The sequence below is a fragment of the Lepus europaeus genome, chromosome 17, assembly GCF_033115175.1.
Source record: "Lepus europaeus isolate LE1 chromosome 17, mLepTim1.pri, whole genome shotgun sequence".
NCBI lineage: Eukaryota > Metazoa > Chordata > Mammalia > Lagomorpha > Leporidae > Lepus > Lepus europaeus.
The window spans coordinates 60,731,492-60,752,828 of NC_084843.1; the positions used below are offsets into that span (position 1 = coordinate 60,731,492).

General features: G+C 60.5%; 1 protein-coding gene across 5 annotated transcripts in view; it reads left to right on the top strand.

The window, feature by feature from the left end:
• Positions 1 to 21,337, top strand: part of CDH23 (cadherin related 23) — a 322,391-nt gene that overhangs the window by 282,703 nt on the left and 18,351 nt on the right. For all 5 annotated transcript variants that reach the window (XM_062214575.1, XM_062214574.1, XM_062214573.1 and 2 more), the window contains 11 exons: positions 4,191 to 4,412; positions 4,546 to 4,665; positions 5,254 to 5,434; positions 9,794 to 9,927; positions 10,283 to 10,492; positions 11,010 to 11,117; positions 12,519 to 12,621; positions 13,650 to 13,775; positions 14,390 to 14,593; positions 17,091 to 17,549; positions 20,972 to 21,088. In XM_062214575.1, the coding sequence (XP_062070559.1) occupies positions 4,191 to 4,412; positions 4,546 to 4,665; positions 5,254 to 5,434; positions 9,794 to 9,927; positions 10,283 to 10,492; positions 11,010 to 11,117; positions 12,519 to 12,621; positions 13,650 to 13,775; positions 14,390 to 14,593; positions 17,091 to 17,549; positions 20,972 to 21,088 (1,984 nt within the window). The remainder of the gene's footprint in view (positions 1 to 4,190; positions 4,413 to 4,545; positions 4,666 to 5,253; positions 5,435 to 9,793; positions 9,928 to 10,282; positions 10,493 to 11,009; positions 11,118 to 12,518; positions 12,622 to 13,649; positions 13,776 to 14,389; positions 14,594 to 17,090; positions 17,550 to 20,971; positions 21,089 to 21,337) is intronic.

Sequence of the window (21,337 nt, forward strand, 5' to 3'; positions counted from 1 at the left end):
CCCCCGGGGGGCCGCGGCCGGTGCTGCGTCTCCGAGAACCCCTGCCGGAGGGACTTCCCGCCGGCCACTGAGCAGGGGAGCCCGCAGGTGTCCCCCTAGGTCCCCGAAAGGAGCCTTCGCTCCTCTCACCCAAGCCTTTTTTGTGGAGGATCACGAAGTTGCACACCCAAGAAGCAGAGTTACCGGTTTGTTTGGGGGCCGGCACTTGGGTGCTACAGTTTCCAGCCAGCCCGGGGCCTCGTTTGTGGTAATCACGCCCAGGTGTGGAATGGATGAAGGCAGGAGTGAATTCTGAGGCTGAGAGAAGCAAGGTGGAGTTGCTGGTCTACAGATGTGGAGGCCAAGACTGGCTTCCCACACGCACCCACGCGCTGAGGGCCAGGTGCAGGAGCACACAGCGGCTGGGCACATCCCCCTGGGACCCACACAGGTGCGTGTGCAGCCTCTGCTGTGGCCCCCAGGCTCCCGGCCCAGGTCCGCAGCGGGCTCAGCACCAGCCCTGGATTTCCACAACTCTCCCTTCTAACACCTTGGCTGTTGCACAACTCCCCCCCACCCCACCCCCAGCCCCAGGGTCTCCTCTCTCTTCTCCAAGTTGTCAGCCATGGTGGCGCAACTGGAATCCTTTCCTTGCACAAAGTCCCTGACGCTCCCTAAGGCCCTGTCCAGGCCTCCTCCTCCTGCCACCACCCCAGGCCTGGGGACCAGCCGGCTGCTGGTTTTCGCCGGGGGCTCCTCCGCCCGGATGGGAACCACAGCCTCTCCCATGCTGGTTTTCGCCGGGGGCTCCTCCGCCCGGATGGGAACCACAGCCTCTCCCAGGTGTGTGTGGCATGGAGAAGGTATTTATTGCCCTCTTATCAGGATGGACAAAGCCTGAGTAAGCACTGACTACGTGACTGTCTGACTGGAGGGGCGGAGATGACTGTAGCTGGGCTCAGGGTCCAGGGACAGCGAGGACACCAGTGCTGGGCTTGGTGACTCCAGTCTGGCTGAAGTTCCCAGGCTCCTTGGGGACCTTGAGCTCATGGGTGACCCCTGGCTGAGGAGCAGAGCACAACCAGAGGCCAGCGGGGTGAGGAGCCAGGGGCGTGGGACTGAATGGGAGGCAGAACTCTGGAGGGCCCTGATCCCCGGGGACTCCTGGGGCGGGGAAGGCCACCACACAGGAAGGGTAGGCAGTTGTGTTGTCACCTGGCGACCTTGTGCAGGCCTAGTGGCCCTAGAGCCGGGGAGCCCCCCTGGGATGGGCACCCAGAGGCTGCCAGCACACAAGCCAGGTCCTGGGTCAACATCCTGGCCTCGGGACCCCACCTGGCAGAGGGCACACTTATCTCCACCCATGGAAGGTACGAAGTGGGGTGAGATCAGGGAGCACCGGGCTCTCATTCCACCTGGGGTCACTCCAGGGTGAGCCCCCAGGGCACCTCCCCCATCCCTTTGACTTCCTTCTTCCCCACCACGAAGGCTCCTGGGCTTGCACCACAGTGAGGAGAGGCATTGCCCAAGGTGTGGGCACGGTCCTGAAACCTCCAGCGATTTCCTCATCACCGGGGCAGGGAGGGGAGGGCCGAGCTCAGGGCCTCGGAGCCTCTCACTTCCTCCTCGCTGCAGGGGCCACAAGAAGACAGCGGGGCTGGTCTGGGTGCAGAGCAGGAGCGCCTGTGAGTGACAACTCCGTTAGAAGCACCCCTGGCAGCCCCGCAGCCTGTGGACACTCAGACCCACTTCCAGGAGTCTGCAAGTGGGAAATGCCGCTGCCTCCACCCCTTCCCAGCAGGGCGGCTCCCTTGTGAACCTGCTGGCAGGCGGGGGAGCCCAGGAGGACCCAGGGCTGAGCTCCTCCTCCTTCATGCATGGGCCTCGTCACTGCACCCAGGACCACGGGGGACACCGGGTGGCCTTCCTGGGCAGCCATCTCTGCTCACATGGTTAGGGCCTTGCCACTATCTGTCATGAAATCACACAGGAGTACACCTTGGAGAAGGAGGCCAGATCCCTACGTAGCTCACGCCTGAGATGCGCAGTTCAGGCTGTGCCCTGGCCTCGGTGCCACTTCCCCTCCACTCTGGTGGAAACGCTGGAGAAGGGTTAACGTAACACATCTTCCCTCCTGCAGCCCTTGGTGGTTTTTTTTTTTTTTTTTTTAACGTTTATTTATTTAATTGAAGGGCAGAGTTACACACACACACAGAGCTTCCATCTGGTGGCTCACTCCCCCAGATGACCGTAACAGCCAGGGCTGGGCCAAGTGGAAGCCAGGAGCCTGGGACTCCGTTCAGGTCTCCCCCGCAGCTGTAGGGGCCTAAGCACTTGGGTCATCATCCACTGCTTTCCCAGGCACTTTAGCAAAGAGCTGGATTGGACGTGGAGCAGACGGCACTCAAACTGGTGCCCATATGGGATGCCGGTAAAGTCACCTGCGGCTTTACCCACTACACCACAGTGCAGCCCCAGCCAGATTCACCAAGATCCTGCAGCTCCAAGCGCTGCCTCCCTCATGGTGCGATTCAGTTCCCATGACGGGTGACAACAGACTGGAACCCCAGAGTACCTGAGCAACTTTAGAGACCACATCAGCACCTTGATCAAGAGACAGAAGAGGTGCAGCACACAGCATGCACAGTGTCACACAGCTCCAGCCCAAGGCAGCCACCCAGCACCCCTGGCCCCAGGATCCAGAGCTGCAGCTCTGAGCAGTCAGCACCTGCCGGGGACAGTGACAGCCCTCTGGGGTCCAGGTCCCCCGCCCATCTGTCCCACTACAGGTGGCTCTAGAGCCAGCCAGGCCCAAGGAAAACGTTTTACCCATGGTGCCTGGGTCCAGCTTTTAGTACCACCCACCTTCTGTCCTCTGGGCTTGGCAGTGCCCAGGCCTCCTGGTGGGGGTCTTGCCTTTATTATTTTGCATTGGTCACGCGTAGTGGTTGGTGTGGGGCAGGATCCTGGCAGGAAACAGTTGGCACACTCAGCGCTTAATGGCTGAGTGTCTGGAGAGGGTGGTGAGGCGCCCAGAGGCAGCAGCCCACGTGCCCAGTGCAGGCTGGGACGCAGTGATGCTGCTGGGGCCCAGCAGGAGAAAGGCAGCCATGGCAGGATCGCGGCGAGGAGCAGAGGGCGTGTGGGAGCCTTGACACCACCTCTCTCCTCCCCGCTCCTGTCCCCTGCCAGGGCATCCCATCGGCCACGCCCGTCTGGAAGCCAGCCAGCGAGGGAGCCCCCATCAGATGGTCCACGGGGACAATCCTCCCAGCTGGAGCGAGGTGGAGGGCGGGGGCGGCCCGAGGCCTGTTGCTTTTGTCCACGTCCTCCTGTGCTTGTGAAATGCATGTCAACCATTTCTAGTCTGGTCATTCTATAGAGATTTTAGTGGACGCAGAATGGTACCATTTGTGGGGAACGGTGTGGCATTCTGACACCTGTATACAGTGTGACAGTCACATCGGGATGATTGGCACTCCCAGCCTCTCCGACGTAAGTCCTTTAACTCTGTGCCAAGAACATTCAAAACCCTCTCTCGGGGCTATTTTGAAACACACAGCTGTTGTCTCTAGCTGGGCCTTGGGTGCTGATCCCTGCATTCTGATTGGCTGAGCGTCAGCCAGAGATGGCCAATCCCTGAAATGTTTTTCTGTGAGGTCACGTTCTGTGAGTTTTTTTCACAGCATCACGGATTCTGCCCCACACACAGAGCCCCTCCTCTTTCTTCCATTTATATGAATAATGAGCAAAGCTGAAGTCCTGCGTTGGTCTGAGTGCCTCCAGTTTTGCCTCTTGTCACTGGCAGCCAGGCCCTGGCCCAGGCAAAGCTCTGGCCTGGGGAAACCATGGATGTTCATCCCAAGCACCAATTTTAATCACTAGATCACTATGCTGACAGGGATCCCAGACTTACTTCTGACCTCAGCAGTGCCATATTGATTAGTGATGTCTGCCACAGGCACAGACTTGGCAGTGTTGGTGCAAGTGCTATCTTGGACCTAAACAGTTGTCAGCTTGGCTTTTGGTGGTGCCTCTGTACTTTTCTTCCTCTACCAGGCAATGACTCCACTCCCCCCACCCCATGCTTTCTTCCTTCTTTTCCTTTCCATATTGGGTCATGCTGAGCGAGTTCAGCCCCGGGGAACAGCCATGAGGCCCCACCTTAGTCCCTCCCTGACCAAGGCACCTGCCCATGATCTCCTTCACAGGCCACCACCCACGTGTACGTGACCATTGTGGATGAGAACGACAACGCACCCGTGTTCCAGCAGCCCCACTATGAGGTGCTGCTGGATGAGGGCCCCAACACCATCAACACCAGCCTCATCACCGTCCAGGCGCTGGACCTGGACGAGGGGCCCAACGGCACAGTCACCTACGCCATCGTGGCAGGCAACATCATCAACACCTTCCGGATCAACAGACACACGGTCAGCAGCTGGCGGCAGGCCCCAGGGCAGTGGCAGGGGACAAGGATGGAGTCCAGTGGAGTGGGGAGGGGGAGCCGGGGTGAGACGGGGCCTGGTCCATCAATCCACCCTCATCACCTCTCTGTGTCCCCAGGGGGTCATCCGTGCCATCAAGGAGCTGGACTACGAGATCAGCCATGGCCGCTACACCCTGACGGTCACCGCCACGGACCAGTGCCCCATCCTGTCCCACCGCCTCACCTCCACCACCACGGTGGGTGGGCGGGGCTCAGCCCCAATGCGCATGCTGGGGGTCAGGGCCTAGAGCGCTCCCCTGGGGAGGATGGGTGCCAAGACTGTCCAGGGGAAATGCCCAAATCAAGGAGCTCGGCCTCTCACACTTTGAAGTCACCGCACCTCCGCGGGGCGTCATCCCGAACAGACAGGTGACAGCTTCTCCACGGGAGAACACAAGCTCCGCTCAGACCAACAGGGACCCGAGTCCCTGCCCTGGCGCTCCCGGCCGTGGGAAGGAGACCCTGGGCGGGTCTCCGAGCTCCCCGAGACCCAGCGTCTCTGACGTCTCCCTCTGTGAAAGGGGGCAATGAGCAGTGTCTCGGGAGTGAGTGGAGCAGTTGAGGCCGTGGGATGATAATGCCACTGCGGTGGATAGAAGCTCTTAGCAACGTGGCCATCGGAACCCGTCCCCACGCTTCAAAGGCCCTGCCACATGCACTGTGGTTCTGGCGCTGGCGGCACGAGGCAGGGTTATCAGGCCCAGTTTGCAGATGAAAGAACTGAGGCCCAGGGAACGGCTCGAGGTGGGGGTGGGGGGCCTGGCTAAGCCCGCTCCCCACTACAGGTGCTTGTGAACGTGAACGACATCAATGACAACGTGCCCACCTTCCCCCGGGACTACGAGGGCCCGTTTGAGGTCACCGAGGGCCAGCCGGGGCCCAGAGTGTGGACATTCCTGGCCCATGACCGGGACTCGGGCCCCAATGGGCAGGTGGAGTACAGCGTTGTGGGCGGAGACCCGCTGGGTGAGTAGGGTCTGTGCCGGGCGGAGGGCACGGGCACAACCCAGGGGTCTCTCCCCGCCCCCCACTCAGGAGCAGGACAGGCTGGGGCTCTGCGGGCAGGGGGCCCCACCCGGAATGATCGCACTCCCAGCCTCAGTTTCCCCATCCCTAAGGTGGTAGAGATCGACTTCCCCTACCCCTCTTCACCAGGATATAGTAAGAATACTCTGGAGGCTGAGAACAGAGGCTTAGAGCCTTTGAGGACTGGTCACAGACCCCTTTGAGAATGTGCTAGAAAATGGGCGGGTGAAGGGCGTGCATCCTGCCACATGTGTGGAACCCAGCCCCAGACCCCAGCACCCCCACACACACATCCAGGCAGCCCCACCTTTTAAGATTTGAGAGGCAGAGTTATGGGGATGGGGGCAGGGGGAGAGAGAGAGATAATCTTCCTTCTGCTGGTTCACTCCCCAAATGGCTGCTACAGCCAGAGCTGGGCCAATCCAAAGCCTGGAGCCTGGAGCTTCTTCCGGGTCTCCCCCGTGGTGCAGGGCCCCAAGCACTTGGGCCATCCTCCGCTGCTTTCCCAGGCCATAGCAAAGAGCTGGACTGGAAATGGAGCAGCTGAGACTCAAACCGGCGCCCATATGGGATGCCAGCACCGCAGGCAGGTGTAACCTACTACACCACAGCGCTGGCCCCCGCTGCCTCCTTAATCCCAAGAGCAAAGCTCGCCCTGGCCTCGGGAGCCGTTTCTCAGGTCGGTCTCTACTCATTTCTGTAGAGCAGGTATCCCAAACTCAAGGGCCTACCGGAATCATGCAGGGCACGCATGCAGAAGAGGCCCAGGGAAGACAACAAGGAGCGGTGGGGATTGGGGCAACCCCAGCTCAGCTCCCAGCAGCTGTAGCTGTGAGAACGCAGGCTGTGTTCAGGGAAAAGCAGCAATGCAAACCTCTCTGAAATGCCCGGATTGGTAATGCATCACTCAATAAGTGTTTGTGCAGCACCTGCCTCGTGCTGGCCATGGGCAGTCATCCAGGACAGTCACAAACCCCTGCCCTTCAGAACACACACCCCAGCGGAAGGACACAGGCGTTGAGCTCACTAATTAAGCCGATGACTTGATATTTTGCGGGGCGCTCAATGCTACAGAGCAAAATAAAACCAAGCCGGGGGGGTGGTAACAGCAGTGACTGCAGACGGAGTGCTCGGAAAGGTTGTTCTGGGAGGCGACACACGAGCCAAGAAGGGAAGGAGATGTCCATGTGGACAAGAGCGTCCCGGGCAGTGGGAACTGTGTGTGCCAAGGTCCTGGGGCCAGCGTGTGCCTGGTGTGTTCACAGAAGAGCAGCATGGGCAGAGGGGGGGCAGATAGGATTGGGGAGCAGCAGGGCCTCGGAGACCGCTATGAGGACTTGGCTTCTCCGCCAGGGTAGGGACCACACAATGACCCTGAGTGGAGAGGGACACGATGACCTGGGTTCTAACAGCACCACACTGGTTCCTGCGCTCAGGACACTCTGTGGGGGCTCAGGACCAGGGTGGGGGCCGCCCTGGTTTGTTTCGGAGGCGGGGCTGACAGGTGTGCTGAGTGTAGGTGGGACCTGGGATAATAAAGTCCAGGTTTGCACCCGTGCCGCATTTAACAGAGGGCACCTGCAGGGGGAGTCGTGGAGGGGAAGGCAGGCGAGGGTGACATTGCAGGACAGGACGGATATTCCAGGCGGGAGTGCAAAGGAGAGGCCTAGGCCGGAGGCGACGCTGTAGGAGTTCGCAGCGGAGACAGGATGTGAAGCCAGGAGACGGAATCCAGCAGCCCCGGGAGAGAACGTGGAACCTGAGCGAATTTGCAATAAAAGGGCTGGGGAAAAAAACAGCACAGGTCTAGAGGGCCAGGTCCGGAACCCCTTTGCTGTCCCCCGGTGTCCTCTCCTGCCAGCCAGGGCCCTTGCAGCCACAGTGGGCACCAGAGCCTGGCGGAGACTCCCGGCAGCATTCTCGGGGTGCGGGGCCCACAGCTGTGCCCCAAGCACCAGGCCACCCGCTCTTGCTGTGGGCTTTGGAGTCACCCATGAAACCAGCCAAGAGGGGCAGGGGGTGCAGCCTTAGAAACAGGGACCCTTGGGGGATGTCCCTGGAGATGGAGAGACAGCCTGCACCCCGAGAGGATGAGCGAGGCCTGGGGCTTTCCTAGGCTGGGGGCTGTGTCCCCCCTGGAAGGCAGGATCGGCACCCAGAGCCCAGGGAGAGCCAGCCAGCCGGCCCAGCAGAGTCCTGGAACTGGCTGCGTGGCCCCAGTGTCCGCCCCTCACAACTCCTCCCAGCACCGGCTCCTGGCTAGGGCCTGGCAAAGCCCCCACGTGCGGGGACCCAGCTTATCCTCACGCCCTCGGGTGAAGGGATGTAGCCTTCACCCAGCTTGAGGGTGCCTTCCCACCCCGGCAGCCCGCGCCTGGCAGGGGACAGCTGGGATGGCTGGGCTCCTGCAAGCCCCGCTAAGCCTGGAGAGGAGAGGACATTGGTCCGAGAGCAGTGGGTGAAGAGTCTATAGCTACTTGCGCCGCTTCCCCCAACCCAGCCTTCCCAGGACCCCCAGCTGCCCCTCCGGCAGGCCCACTCCTTGAGCCCCTTTTCCACATCCCCGTCCTCCCAGAAAGGCCCCAGGCCCAGCTGTCCTGCAGCCTGCTGTGGCTGGCATGCCAGAGGCCAGGGTTCTGGGCCGCCCTCCGCTGACTCGGGCCTCTCCCGGGCGGCCTGCAGGGGAGTTTGTGATCTCTCCCGTGGAGGGGGTACTGCGGGTACGCAAAGATGTGGAGCTGGACCGCGAGACCATCGCCTTCTACAACCTGACCATCTGTGCTCGCGACAGGGGCGTGCCCCGCTCAGCTCCACTGCCTGGGCTCCCTTTCAGGATGTCCTTGGTGATACTTAGAGCTTCTGTAGGTGGGCACATACAAGGGGGACCAGCATCAGCACAGCCCTGTGGCGACACCTCTGTATTGGCCCATTTTCCGGATGAGAACAACAAGGCAAGGCCCCATAGCGTGGCCAAGGGCACGCAGGAGTTACTTGAAAGCCTGTTCTTGTAACCTCCTCTCTGCAGAAGGGGTGGAACAGGGGCAGCCCGGGTCCCGCAAGCTGCTGAGAGCATGACTGGCAGTGTGGGGCCTTGGCCTGTGCCTTCCGATCTTTAGATGGATCCTTCCAAGGCGCAGCCCCCAGCCGCTCAGGCCTGCCTCTCGGGGGTGTCCGAGGGGATGGTGATGGGTCTCCCCAGGCTAGGACCGGGAACCCCCTAGAAAGGGAATCCCCGGTTCTTTAGAGATTCTGGAAGACCAGGCTCCGGAAATCCTGCTCCAGCCGCTTCCGCCCCTTGGGCAGGGAGGCTGGGAGCGGAAGGGCCCCCGGGGAAACCCCAGCTGCAGGTGGCACTCCAGGGGCAGTGGGAGGAGCTGGGGGCGGGAATGGCCTGGTCTCTGTGAGTCCCAGGGCAGGTCAGCACCCCACCCTGTTTACCAGTGTCAAGACAGGAGTAACTTTCTGGGCTCCAGCTCCTGGGGAGTGTGCAGTGAACCCGCTTCCCCTCTCGCCCTCTCCCTCTGCCTCCCCTCCGCTCCAGGTGGGCTCCCACTTGCCCGCCACCCCCCCATCTCACCCTGATCAGCTCTTAGTGGTGCCGCCTGGGAAGACAGCAAGACCCACAGCCCTGGGTTCTAATCCTGACTCTGTCATTAGCGTGATACAGCCAAGCTGCTCCCCTTCTCTGCACCTTGGGCTCATTTTCCAAGGAACACGAGGGATTGAGGTCTCCCAAACAATGTGAGGTTCTTACCCTCAGACATCTGGCCCCCGAGCCAGGCCAACACCAGGACTGAGGCCAGGGGTCAGCTGGGGGCGCTCAGGAATGTTATAGAAAGGGAGGTCTCTCTCCACACTCCAGCGTGGCTCAGTGCGAGGGCTGACTGGGGGGCTGGGGGCTCCTCAGCCCTCCTGCCCACTGCCTCTGCCTACAAAAAGTTCCACTGTGTTCAGCTGCGCGCTCCCCGGGATTGTCCGTCACACAACATCGTTAATGAGTTTCTCATCAGCTGCGGTCAGCAAGAGGCTGCTCGGGAAGAAATGAGCATCTCCTGTTCCTTCCTGCCCAGGCCCGGCCTGCCAAGGCTGATTGGCCGGGCCTGGGAGGCACATGGTGGGAGGCTCGCCCACGCCCGCTCACAGCCCCCGCCAAACCCCGAGAGGATATCAATTGGTGGGGGGGGTGGTCCTGGAGGCCCCAGGCCCGGCTGCCCTGCAGCCTGCTGTGGCCGGCATGCCAGAGGCCAGGGCTCTGGGCCGCCCCCCCGCTGACTCGGGCCTCTCCCGGGCGGCCTGCAGGGGAGTTTGTGATCTCTCCCGTGGAGGGGGTACTGCGGGTACGGAAAGATGTGGAGCTGGACCGCGAGACCATCGCCTTCTACAACCTGACCATCTGTGCTCGTGACAGGGGCGTGCCCCCGCTCAGCTCCACGGTGAGTCTGGAGGCCTGCCTTCTCCCAGATGGGCCACGGGCTGCCTGGGAGCCAGCACGAGCCCCAGGGCCCTACACAGACCTCCAAGCTTTGCGCCCCCTACCCCAGGCTGGACCCAGCGCTGGCAGCTGTGGCCACTCAGCCCTCCCCACACTGCCAGTGCCCCCCCCCCAGCCCTTCCTTGGCCCCTGCCCATCCTCCTGCCTCTTGTTTGGTCTTCTCTGTCATCTCTTTGTTCCCCACGGCCACCTGCGCCGTCCCACCCTGAATGCCGCCCCCGTGCTGTCCACCTCCTCCTCTGTGGTCCTGGCACCATCCTTCTCTCCCCCTCCTCCTCCCGCCCGGCTGGTCCCAGATGCTGGTGGGGATCCGGGTGCTGGACATCAACGACAACGACCCCGTGCTGCTGAACCTGCCCATGAACATCACCATCAGTGAGCACAGCCCCGTCTCCAGCGTCGTGGCTCACGTCCTGGCCAGCGACGCCGACAGCGGCTGCAACGCGCTGCTCACCTTCAACATCACGGCAGGCAACCGCGAGCGGGCCTTCTCCATCAACGCCACGGTAGGGCCGTCCCTACCACGGAGGGCCCCACACTGTGGGCTTTCTCACTCCCCTGGGTCGGGTCAGGGTGCCTCTGCGGGGGGAGAGGGGAGCTTGTGGATTCCCCAGGGAGGTGCTTCGGAAGGGAACATTCCTTAGCCCCAGGTCACCAAGCAGAGTGGATCTGAAGGAAGAAAAACAGGAAAAGTGAGCAAAACACTTGCAAACAGGGGAGCTCCTGGAGCTGGGGATGGCTAACTAAATTGGCTACAGCTTAATCAGTCAGGCAACTGGTTACAGCTAAATGAGTTAATTGCTTGCAGCCTAATCCATTCACCAGGTGCAGGGTCTGCGGGTGCCAGCCAGAGCGCAGGCACCGTGCTGAGCTCCACTTGGGTATGCCGTCTGCGTGCATGGGGCCGGAGCCTCATCCACCATGGCGGCCCAAGAGCCAAGTCTGCTGTCCACGGGCGCTGTGGAGCTGTAGGCAGAGCGGCGAGGCCCCTGCGGCTTGGCTCACCAGCCCCGCACATCCCAGACAGGAATCGTCACCGTGAACCGGCCCCTGGACCGAGAGCGGATCCCCGAGTACAAGCTGACCATCTCTGTGAAGGACAACCCAGAGAACCCGCGCATAGCCAGGAGGGTGAGGCTGGTGCTGGAGGTGCAGGGAGGGGGCCTGGGGCCTACCCCACCTCCGCTGGCGGTGGGGCCCAGGCTCAGGGTGTGCACGTGCTGGGCCAGTGGGCAGAGGGCTTTGACACACGAACTCTCGGCCAGGCTCTCAACTGGGGAGAGCATGGAAGAGCCCTCACACACAAACGGCTCTGAGCACAGTGCTGGGCACGTGGCGAGCCGCCAGCAAGCCCGAGCTGCTGCCTGTGCTCTCCAAGCCGCAGTACCGTCCCACGAACCTACACGCACACACAGACACGCACACACTCCAGGTTGCCGAAAGGGTGTGTCTTAAGTAGACTTCTCCCTCGAAAGGCAGGGACATCGAAAGGCAAGTGTAGCAGAGCGAACAGCCCCTGTGGGGTTGGGTTTGGCTCCCTTGGCCCCCGACGTCTGGAGCAAGAGCCCTGGCCAGGACTCTTTGGGTCTGGCTCATCTCGGCTTAGCTCCTGCCTGAAAGGCCACTGCAAAACCCACCAGACAGCGGAGTCGAAGGAAAAGCTTGCTGTCAGGGTAGGGGGCCCCGACAGGCTGGAGGGAGAGGGTGCAGAGAGCCTGTGCGGGAAAACAGGCCTTTCATGGCTTTGCAGGGCTGAGGGAGCGGGAGCAGCGAATCCGTTAGGGTGAAGGTTGGCCGTTTGGTCACCTGCCTGCTGGTGAGCCGGCGGGATCCTGGAGGGGCCGGTCTTGGTGCACCAGCCCGAGACGGCGCCCCAGGTGAGACCAGCACTGCCTGCTGGCCTCCGTGTTCCCATCTTGCTAAGCCGAGCAGACATGGGGCTGGAGATGCTCACGAGCCTCTCCGACTGGGTGCTCCCCCGCACCCCACTTCTCTGCTTCTCTCCCTGCTCCTCTCATCCCTTGCACTGCCTGTGCGTCTGGAAGGCCCCAAGTCCTCCTGGGAAGTGGCAGGCTTGGGACTGGGCCCAGCTGCATGGCCACTGTGCCACTCTGAGCCTTGGCTCCCTCCGCTTGGGAGTGGAGGCAGCACCCAGACACGGAGGGTGCTGAGGCTGGAGAGATGTAGTGTGGCGCTAGGCAGGGTGTGGGTGCTCTCTGACCCGGACCTCGGGCCAGCCTCGAGGGCCTGGAGAGCAGGACCTTCTCCCACCTGAAGTCCTTGCGTGCAAGAGCTGCCATGTGACTTGGTGCCACTCACCTCTGCACTCCACGAAGGAGTTAGGTTCCCATTTGCCAGGTGGGAAAACTGACCCACGCAGGAAGGAGTTCAGGGTGGCCGGCAGAGCAGGGACTTGCATCCCAGTGTCTGGGTTTTCTTGCCTGGGCTTTCTTGACCTCCATCCCTCAGCCCTCCCTCAATGGGGGACTTGGCTAGAGCGAGGCCTGCAGCCCGCCCCCTTCTGGCCCGCAGGACTATGACCTACTGGTGATCCTCCTCTCGGATGAGAATGACAACCACCCCCTCTTCACTGAGAGCACCTACCAGGCCGAGGTGATGGAAAACTCTCCTGCTGGTAGGTGCCAGGCCCATCTGCTGCCAGGCCCCACGTGACGGCCTGGCCAGGCCCAGACCTCGGGAGAGCGGAAGGGGGCCACAGAGGGGAGCGAAGGGCACAGCTCTCAGGGCCCGATAGGCAGGGGCTCCCGGGCCCCTTGTGTATCACCCAGGAGAGCGCAAGTCTGTGGAATGGACAGCTGTGGTTACTGGTCCCCAGAGTGGTCTGAGAACAGCACTGTCATCCCCTAAGAGGCACAGGTCAGGTGTGAGGACTGCCCAGGAGAGGCTGAGTCCACCCCTCTCTGCTCCCCCCACCCCAGGAACTCGGGGCGTCCAAGGCTCCAGGGAGCTCCCAGGAGAGGTTGGGGATCAGGGGTCCCAAGGAGGCCAGCATAGCCCTTCCCCACGCACATGCCCCAAGCACAGGGCCAGAATCGCCTCCTTACCGTTCCGGGCTGGTACCCTCGCTCCTCCAGCTGCCATGGCCCCATGAGACTCCAAGGCAGAGAAGAGCTGGGAGATTGTTCCTGGGCTTGCACAAGTGCCAGTGCGTGGGAGGAGACGTGTACATGCCACGCGCTCCCGTGCCCATGTGTCTGCCTATGAGCGCTGCCGTGTGTGCACCTACAGCCCCGTGAGTGCAAGGTATACACACACAAGTGTGTGGATTCTTGGTCCCGTGGGGAGTACTGGGCACACGCACAGGTGCGGACAGACAAGGGCCAGGCCAGGAGGGAGCATCAGGGAGCCCGGACCCTCCTGCGAGGGGCCAGCCTCAAAGGCTGCTGGGAAGCAGGCGTGGCTCACTCTGTGTTTTCTCCCCAGCAGGGCTTTGAGGCTGCTCCCCAGGCATCTGCGTTCAGTCTGCCGAGGCTGCCGCAGGCCCACCCCTCGGCCTCCCCAGCCCCACCTTCCGCCCACCCCTCCACCCTCCCCTCTCATCCATCATCAGCCATGGCTCACTGGGCACGGAGGGGTTTGGGGTGGAGGGAGGGAGGGGGGCCCATGTGGCCCTGCGGTGACTCCCCCCCCATCCCGGCCTAGGGACCCCCCTCACGGTGCTCAATGGGCCCATCCTGGCCCTGGACGCCGACCAGGATGTCTACGCTGTGGTCAGCTACCGGCTGCTGGGTGCCCAGAGTGGCCTTTTTGACATCGACAACAGCACGGGTGAGGCCTCCACACCCAGGGCTCAGCGCTCCGGGCCCAGCTTTGGGTAGGACTGGGCCCATGGCTGAACCCACGGCCTCCCTTCTCAGTGCTGGCTCTCAGCTCTCTATGGAGGCCTCAGTCTGCACAGTCCCCCAGCCTCCTTGCAGCCCGATGGGGCCACATAGGTGGGAGGCCCCAGGAGAAGCTTGGAGGTGATGGGAAGGTCCTGCTGAGCCCTGTGCCACACCCGCCCCCTCCCTGTGCCCAGGCCAGAGGCCAGCCCTGCTTAGCAGGAAGAGGCGTGGCAACTTTCTTGTCCTCACGTCAGAGCCACAGCTTTCCAGGGACATGTCGCGTGGGTGTAGTGGTGGAGGGGAGGCTCACAGGGTGACAGGTACCGACAGGCATGTTGATCCTTTGCCCTGGGCCCCTCCCCAGGCAGAGATCTGGAGCCCTACAGGGGGCACCTGTTGGGGGGGCCTCTCTGAATGCGGGCAGTGCAGCCCCAGGGAAGAATGTGCTGTTTTTCCGGCTCCTCTCTGATCTGTCCCCATCGTGTCCCTGTCTTCCTCTGTCCCTAACCTGTTGGCTCGCACCTGTATCCTGACTGCCTCCCTGGCTGGTGGCACCAGGCGTGGTGATGGTGAAGTCAGGTGTTGTCATTGACCGGGAGGCCTTCTCGCCCCCTGTCCTGGAGCTGCTGCTTCTGGCTGAGGACATCGGGCTACTCAACGGCACAGCCCAGCTGCTCGTCACCATCCTGGACGACAACGACAACTGGCCCACCTTCAGCCCTGCCTTCCTCACTGTTCACCTGCTGGAGAACTGCCCACCCGGTAAGCAGGGCTCCGCCCAGCCCCAGCTCCTACCCCCACCCCCCAGAAGCTGTTGGTGGCTGGTGGGAGGTGGAGCCTCCGACTGGATGCAGAATTCACCTGCGGGGCTGGGGGGAAGGGAGTAAGGCGAGTGGGAGCTGGGAGACCTGGCCCCCCTGCCCTTAGCCTCACAACAAGCTCACCGGGTGTGCCCCACGTGTGTTCCTGGATGGAAGCACTGTTTAGCCCTTTAAAGTTTTTACTTATCTGAAAGGCAGAGTTACAGAGAGGGAGAAACCAAGAGGTCTTCTATCTGCTGGGTCACTTCCTAAATGGCTGGAGCTGGGCCAATCCGGAGCCAGGAACTTCTTCCAGGTCTCCACACGGGTGCAGGGGCCCAAGCACTTGGGCCATCCTCCGCTGCTTTCCCAGGGACATGAGCTGGATCAGAAGTGGAGCAGCTGGGAATCAAACCAACACAAGTGTGACGCCGGCGTCGCAGGTGGCAGCTTCCCCTGCTGCGCTACAGCATAGACCCCTGAAATGCTGTTTTAAAATCAAGATAGGGACAACATGATTCCTGTTGAAGTGTGAACTGGGGGGATGAGTTTAGCTCCAAAGGTCACGTGGAAGAATAAGAATGTTATGAAACCGGAGTGTGGCAGAGCCGGCTTTGCCGTACCAAGTAGGAAGATGCGTGGGAGGGCTTCTGAAGGTTTGCGGAAAGTGCATGTTGTGAGAAAACCATAGAGTTCCGATGTTGCTTGGCTTCTAACTCCCTTTTCCCACTTAGTTTTTGAAGGGCCTTGTATTTGAAAGCAACAGTATTTGGAGAGGCAGAGCGCAAACGCCCATCTGCCGATTGGCTCCCCAGATGCCCACAACAGTCAGGGCTGGGCCAGGCCAAAAAAGTCGAGTATGACACCCGGGTACTGATGGGGCTAGGCTTTTTTTTTTTTTTTTTTTTTGACAGACAGTGAAAGAGACAGAAAGGTCTTCCTTCATTTGGTTCACCCCACAAATGGCTGCTACAGCCAGAACTACACCGATCCGAAGCCAGGAGCCAGGTGCTTCCTCCTGGTCTCCCATGCAGGTGCAGGGGCCCAAGCACTTGGACCATCCTCCACTGCCTTCCCGGGCCATAGCAGAGAGCTGGACTGGAAGAGGGGCAACCGGGACTAGAACCCAGTGCCATATGGGATGCTGGTGCCGCAGGCGGAGGATTAACCAAGTGAACCACAGCGCTGGCCCTGATAGGGGCTAGGGCTGTCTTAAGCCAGATTCCTGTCCCAGTGCCTCAGTGTGCAAACCCTGTGATAGGAACACAAGGCTCATTGGGGCAGTAGCCCAGGAGCAGGTGCTGTCAAAGACCACAGGATGTGACCAAGACAAGGGTAAAACCACTTAGTGTGTGGAAAATAGTGCAATTTATGTAATCTATATAATACACTTATTGTAGGTTCTCCATATCAAAGACATTCTAAAGGAATATGCAGGAGCTGAAAATACTGTTTAAAAATAGAAGGGTTTGGGGGCCCAGTGTTGCGATGCAGCAGGTAAGCTGCAGCCTGTGATAGCAGTATCGCATATGGGAGCACAGATTGGCGTCTCAGTGCTCCGCTTCTGACCCGGCTCCCCCAAAATAACAGAGCTGGGAAGGCAGCAGATGATGGCCTGAGTACTTAAGCCCCCGCCACCCACGTGGGGGACCTGCATGGAGTTACTGGCTTCAGCCATTGTGGCCGCTTGGGGAGTGTGCCAGCAGGTGGAAGATACTACTCTATCTCTATCACACACACTGCATTTCAAATAAAATCTTAAAAAAATGAAATGGTCTGGGTGTGTGGCGCAGTAGGTCAGCCACCACTCAGGACACCCATATCCCACACTGGAAGGCCTGGGTTCTAGTCCCGGCTCGCTCTCCATTCCACACACACACCCTTGGGAGACTTAAGTGGTGGCTCAGGTAGTGGGGTCCCTTTTGCCCACGTGAAGGCCGGAATGAATTTATGGCTCTGAGCTGCAGCCAGGCCCAGCCCTGGCTATTGCAAGCAATTGAGGAATGAAGCCGTGGATGGAAAGCCTTTGTCTCCATGTATTTCTCTGCCTTTGAGATAAGCTAAGTTTTCTTTAAACATTTTTAATTTTAACACCGGACTTCTGGATAAGAAAGTTTTACACATAAACAGAATTCAAAAAAATGAAATACTCAATTTCAGTACATACAAAGGTAAACTTCTTTACCTCAAACCCTTATGAAAATAGGCAACCAACCAACAGAGGAAGAAGATATTTGATATAAGTTCTTCATAAATTGGAAGAAAAATGGGCAAAATACAAAAGCAGACAATCTATAGAAAACACGTGTAACTCATACTAATCAGAATAAAGTAAAATAAGATTGTGTTTTCCTATAAAATTGCAAATGAGGAAAATGTTGAGACATGCCAGCCCGAGGCCTCGGACGTGCAGTTGACGGGGGCATCTGGGTGCTCAGCTCCTCCTCCCTCCTCCCCAGGATTCCCAGTCCTCCAGGTCACCGCAACCGACGAGGACAGTGGCCTCAACGGGGAGCTGGTGTACCGCATAGAAGCCGGGGCCCAGGACCGCTTCCTCATCCACCCGCTCACTGGGCTCATCCGTGTGGGCAACGCCACCATCGACAGGGAGGAGCAGGACTCCTACAGGCTGACCGTGGTGGCCGCTGACCGGGGCACCATCCCGCTCTCCGGCACGGCTGTCGTCACCATCCTGATCGATGACGTCAATGACTCCCGCCCCGAGTTCCTGAACCCCGTCCAAACGGTGAGCGTGCTGGAGTCGGCCGCACCCGGCACCATCATTGCCAACGTCACCGCTGTCGACCGTGACCTCAACCCGAAGCTGGAATACCACATCCTTGGCATCGTGGCCAAGGACGACACCGACCGTCTGGTCCCTGACCAGGACGACACCTTCGCCGTGAACGTCAACACAGGTGCCAGGGCTGCTCCCCTGCCCTCAGCTCCCTGCCCGGGCTCTGGCTTCCTCCTCTCTCCTCTCCCCTGCTGACACCACACCCTGCCCTCCCTTCTCTGTCTCCGCCCTGGCTCCTCCCCTGGCTCCTGCCCTGGCCCAGCCCCTGAGGCCTTTGAGTCCCTCGCTTTGCTGGGGTTCCTCTGGAGCGTCCAGCCCGCCACACTCCTGCCAGCATTCCACGTTTGTAATTTCAGGGGAGAACTGTGCCCAGTTGTGCTATACATAGCTTTAGTGAGTGGACTGAACCAGACACATTCCCACCCACGTACTGACCGACCATTTAATCATCGGTCGTATCTGTACCCTTCATGATTTTCCTACACTGTTACAAAGAGCTCATGTTGCACAGTGCATGCAGCATATTGTAACTTGTTTTTTAAAGTACGGGAGAGTTCTGGCCGGCGCCGTGGCTTAACAGGCTAATCCTCCGCCTTGCGGCGCCGGCACACTGGGTTCTAGTCCCGGTCGGGGCGCAGATTCTATCCCGGTTGCCCCTCTTCCAGGCCAGCTCTCTGCTATGGCCCGGGAAAGCAGTGGAGGATGGCCCAAGTGCTTGGGCCCTGCACCCGCATGGGAGACCAGGAGAAGCTCCTGGCTTCGGATCAGCGAGATGCGCCGGCCGCAGCGGCCATTGGAGGGTGAACCAACGGCAAAAAGGAAGACCTTTCTCTCTGTCTGTCTCTCTCACTATCCACTCTGCCTGTCAAAAAAAAAAAAAAAAAACACAGGAGAGTTCTTTTTTTAACTTGAGAGGTATAGTTAGAGAAAAAGAGGGAGATGGAGAAGTCCTCCATCTGCTGATTCACTTCCCAAATGGCTGCAACAGCCAGAGCTGGGCCGATCTGAAGCCAGGAGCTTCCTCTGGGTCTCCTGTACAGGTGCAGGGGCCCATGGGCTCGGGCCATCTTCTACTGCTTTCCCAGGCTATAGCAGAGAGCAGGATCAGAAGTGGAGCAGCTGGGACTTGAACCAATGCCACACAGGGTGCTGGTGTCGCAGGCGGTGGCTTTACCTGCTTCGCCACAGCACTGGCCCCCATGTTGTAACTTGGACTGACTTACCGTTTTTCCCCCAGGAGTTCAATATTTCCTCTCTTCTGGGGAGTTAGAGAAGGAGGAGTGGTCCTTAGAGCTGTATTTCTTGGAGGGCCTAAAACAGTGACAGAAAACTAACACGGCTATGGGAAGATGCTACAAATGGTGGTTATTCAGAGAACTGTAGTACGACAGCAGTGAGATCAGTGTCCGTGTGTAACTAGTGGACACGAGGATGCTGCACAGTGTTGACAGGGGCGGCAGGTAGACCACTGGGCCCTCACGCACTGCTGCAAGAATTGACGCCAGCACCACCGTTGGGACAGCAACCCAGCACCAAGCACACGCACGTCCCAAGGCCAGCAGCTCTGCTGCTGAATGGATCTCCCGTGGCAGCGTTCCCGGGGGCCGCAGGTGTGCGTCCCTGGCAGACTGAGGGCAGTGCAGGTGCACACCAGGGGGCTGGCAGGCAGCAGTTCTGAGCGGTAGATGAGACACACAGCAGTGTAGGTAGTGCATGAAAATCAGTACATGCCGCCATGAGTAAGGAATAAAGTGAGTTAGACCACCGTGCCTGTCACACAGATGCAAAACACGCCCTGACGAGGAGCATTGTTTTTAAATAACAGGCACACTTCAGTGCCAGAGGGGAGAAGGGAAGGGGAGATGCGTGCAAAACCAGACAGGCGCCTGTGAGCAGTATGTGGACAAGCGCAAGGCTAGGAATCGCTCTGTGTGTGTAGGCCCGGGACAAACCATGAGTGCGGAGAGAAGATGGGTGGAATCCATCTAGGCCCATAGAAGCCAGAGGCCTGGTGGCCTTGGTCGGTCAGGACCCTGGAGAGCTGCTCCACGCCCTACCCAACTCCAGCTCTACTGGCGATGCCTCCCCTGCTCTGCCCGCCCTCTCCCCCTCTCCCCTTCCCTCTCTCCCTGACTCCTCCCCCTTCCTCTCTCCGACTGACTTTTTTCTTTCCAGTGTCTGCCCCCTTCTCATACTCTGCCCACCTCCCCTCTGCTTTGTTCTTGCCGGAGACTCTGTCCCCTGCACAGTGCACCTCAGCTGGGCTTCCACCTTGTCCCCTGGTCTCCTTGTCCTCTGCCTCTCCCCATCCCGCCCCTGCTCGGGCCCCCTCCCACTGTACCCCGAACTAACTGATGTTAACCCTCTTCTCTCCTCCTCACGGCTGGCAGGCCCACAGGTTTGAGTTCTGTTTCTCTGTCACTTCCCACCTCATCTCTTCCGCTTCACCCCATTGCCCTCCTCCATGCCGCCGCACCCCCACCCTCCCCGCCCCGTGGGGCCCGGGCCGCGGCCGTAGCCCAGCCTTTGCAGACTGAATGCAGCCGCCCTCTCCCCATCCTCGCTCCCCAGCCTGGGGGACAGGGAGCGAGAGTAGGAAGAGGAGGAGGAGGAGGAGGCGGCCGCCCAGGGTAAGTGACCGCCCACGGCTGGGGACCCGCAGAGGACAGGTGCCCAACCGGGGGATCTGGGCCAAGGGACGGGAATCCCTGAGACCCCAGTGTCTGAAGGGGAGAGGCTCTGGCTGTGGGATGAGGCCAGTGAGCCGAGGAGCCACCAGGCCGGGAGGAGACAGAGCCCAGGAGACCCGGCCCCGAGGCTGGCCCGGCTGGGTCCGCCAGTGTGAACCCAGGGCTCTGAGGGCTCCTGGGCGTATGGGGCAGGCAGGGACTGCAGAGGCGGTGGGTGGAAAAAAGGAATGGCTCGCTGACACTAACACGGGACTAAAGCTCCTGGCCCAGTCAGCCAGGTCACGTCCCGATTCATCAAAAACCAAGGGGTAGCCCTGAGACATCCCACCCGTCCCCTCCAGGGCCCCCTCGGGGTATCTTGGCCGCCGTGACCTCCCGGAATAGAGGGTTTCCTTGAGGCTGTGATCAGGTGCACGTAACAGAACTGGGCCCCTGGACCGTGTCTGAGCGTCCGACTCGGTGGTGCTGGAAGCAGCTTCCCGCTGAGCGGGACCTGAGTGCCTTTTAAACAGTCACGCTTCCCGTGGGCCAGGCACTGTTCTACACCCCTCACGAATGGTTCACATCCTCAGAAGGACCCTGTGCAGTGGGCAGTGCAGTTAGCTCACAGAGGAAGAACGGGGGGTAGCGCCCAAGGCCGCCCAGCGAGTAAGCGGTGAGAGGGGAGCAGAGTGCTGTGGGCCCTCCCCTGTTCACACAGCAGGTGGCTGGGGGGTCCACCAGCCTCAGGTCCCAGGGTCTGCTTGGGGACTGTTGCCCATGTGGGTATTGGGAGTGTTGGTTAGGAACCCCCCAGGAAAGCCCATGTTTTAGGGGTTTCCCGAGGCTGAACCTGGCCTGGTTTGCTCCACAGGGTCTGTAATGGTGAAGTCCCCCCTGAACCGGGAGCTAGTTGCCACTTATGAGGTCACTCTCTCTGTGATTGACAATGCCAGCGACCTACCGGAGCGCTCTGTCAGTGTGCCAAACGGTAAAGTTCTCCCACCGCCATCTCTGGTTGCTCGGAGCCAGTCGGGGCAGAGGGGTGGGCTGGGAGCAGGCACAGCCTGGCCCCAGGGAGGGAGCAATAGGATGCAGGCGCGTGGGCTGCCGGGAGTCGGGCAGCACTGGGCCGGGAAGGTGCGAGTCAGGGTGAGCTCAGGCTGGATGGCCCTGCTTGTGCCGGATCTGGTCCTGTGGCTCAGACTGGAAGAGGCTGGGGGGGGAGCCTGGAAGGGGG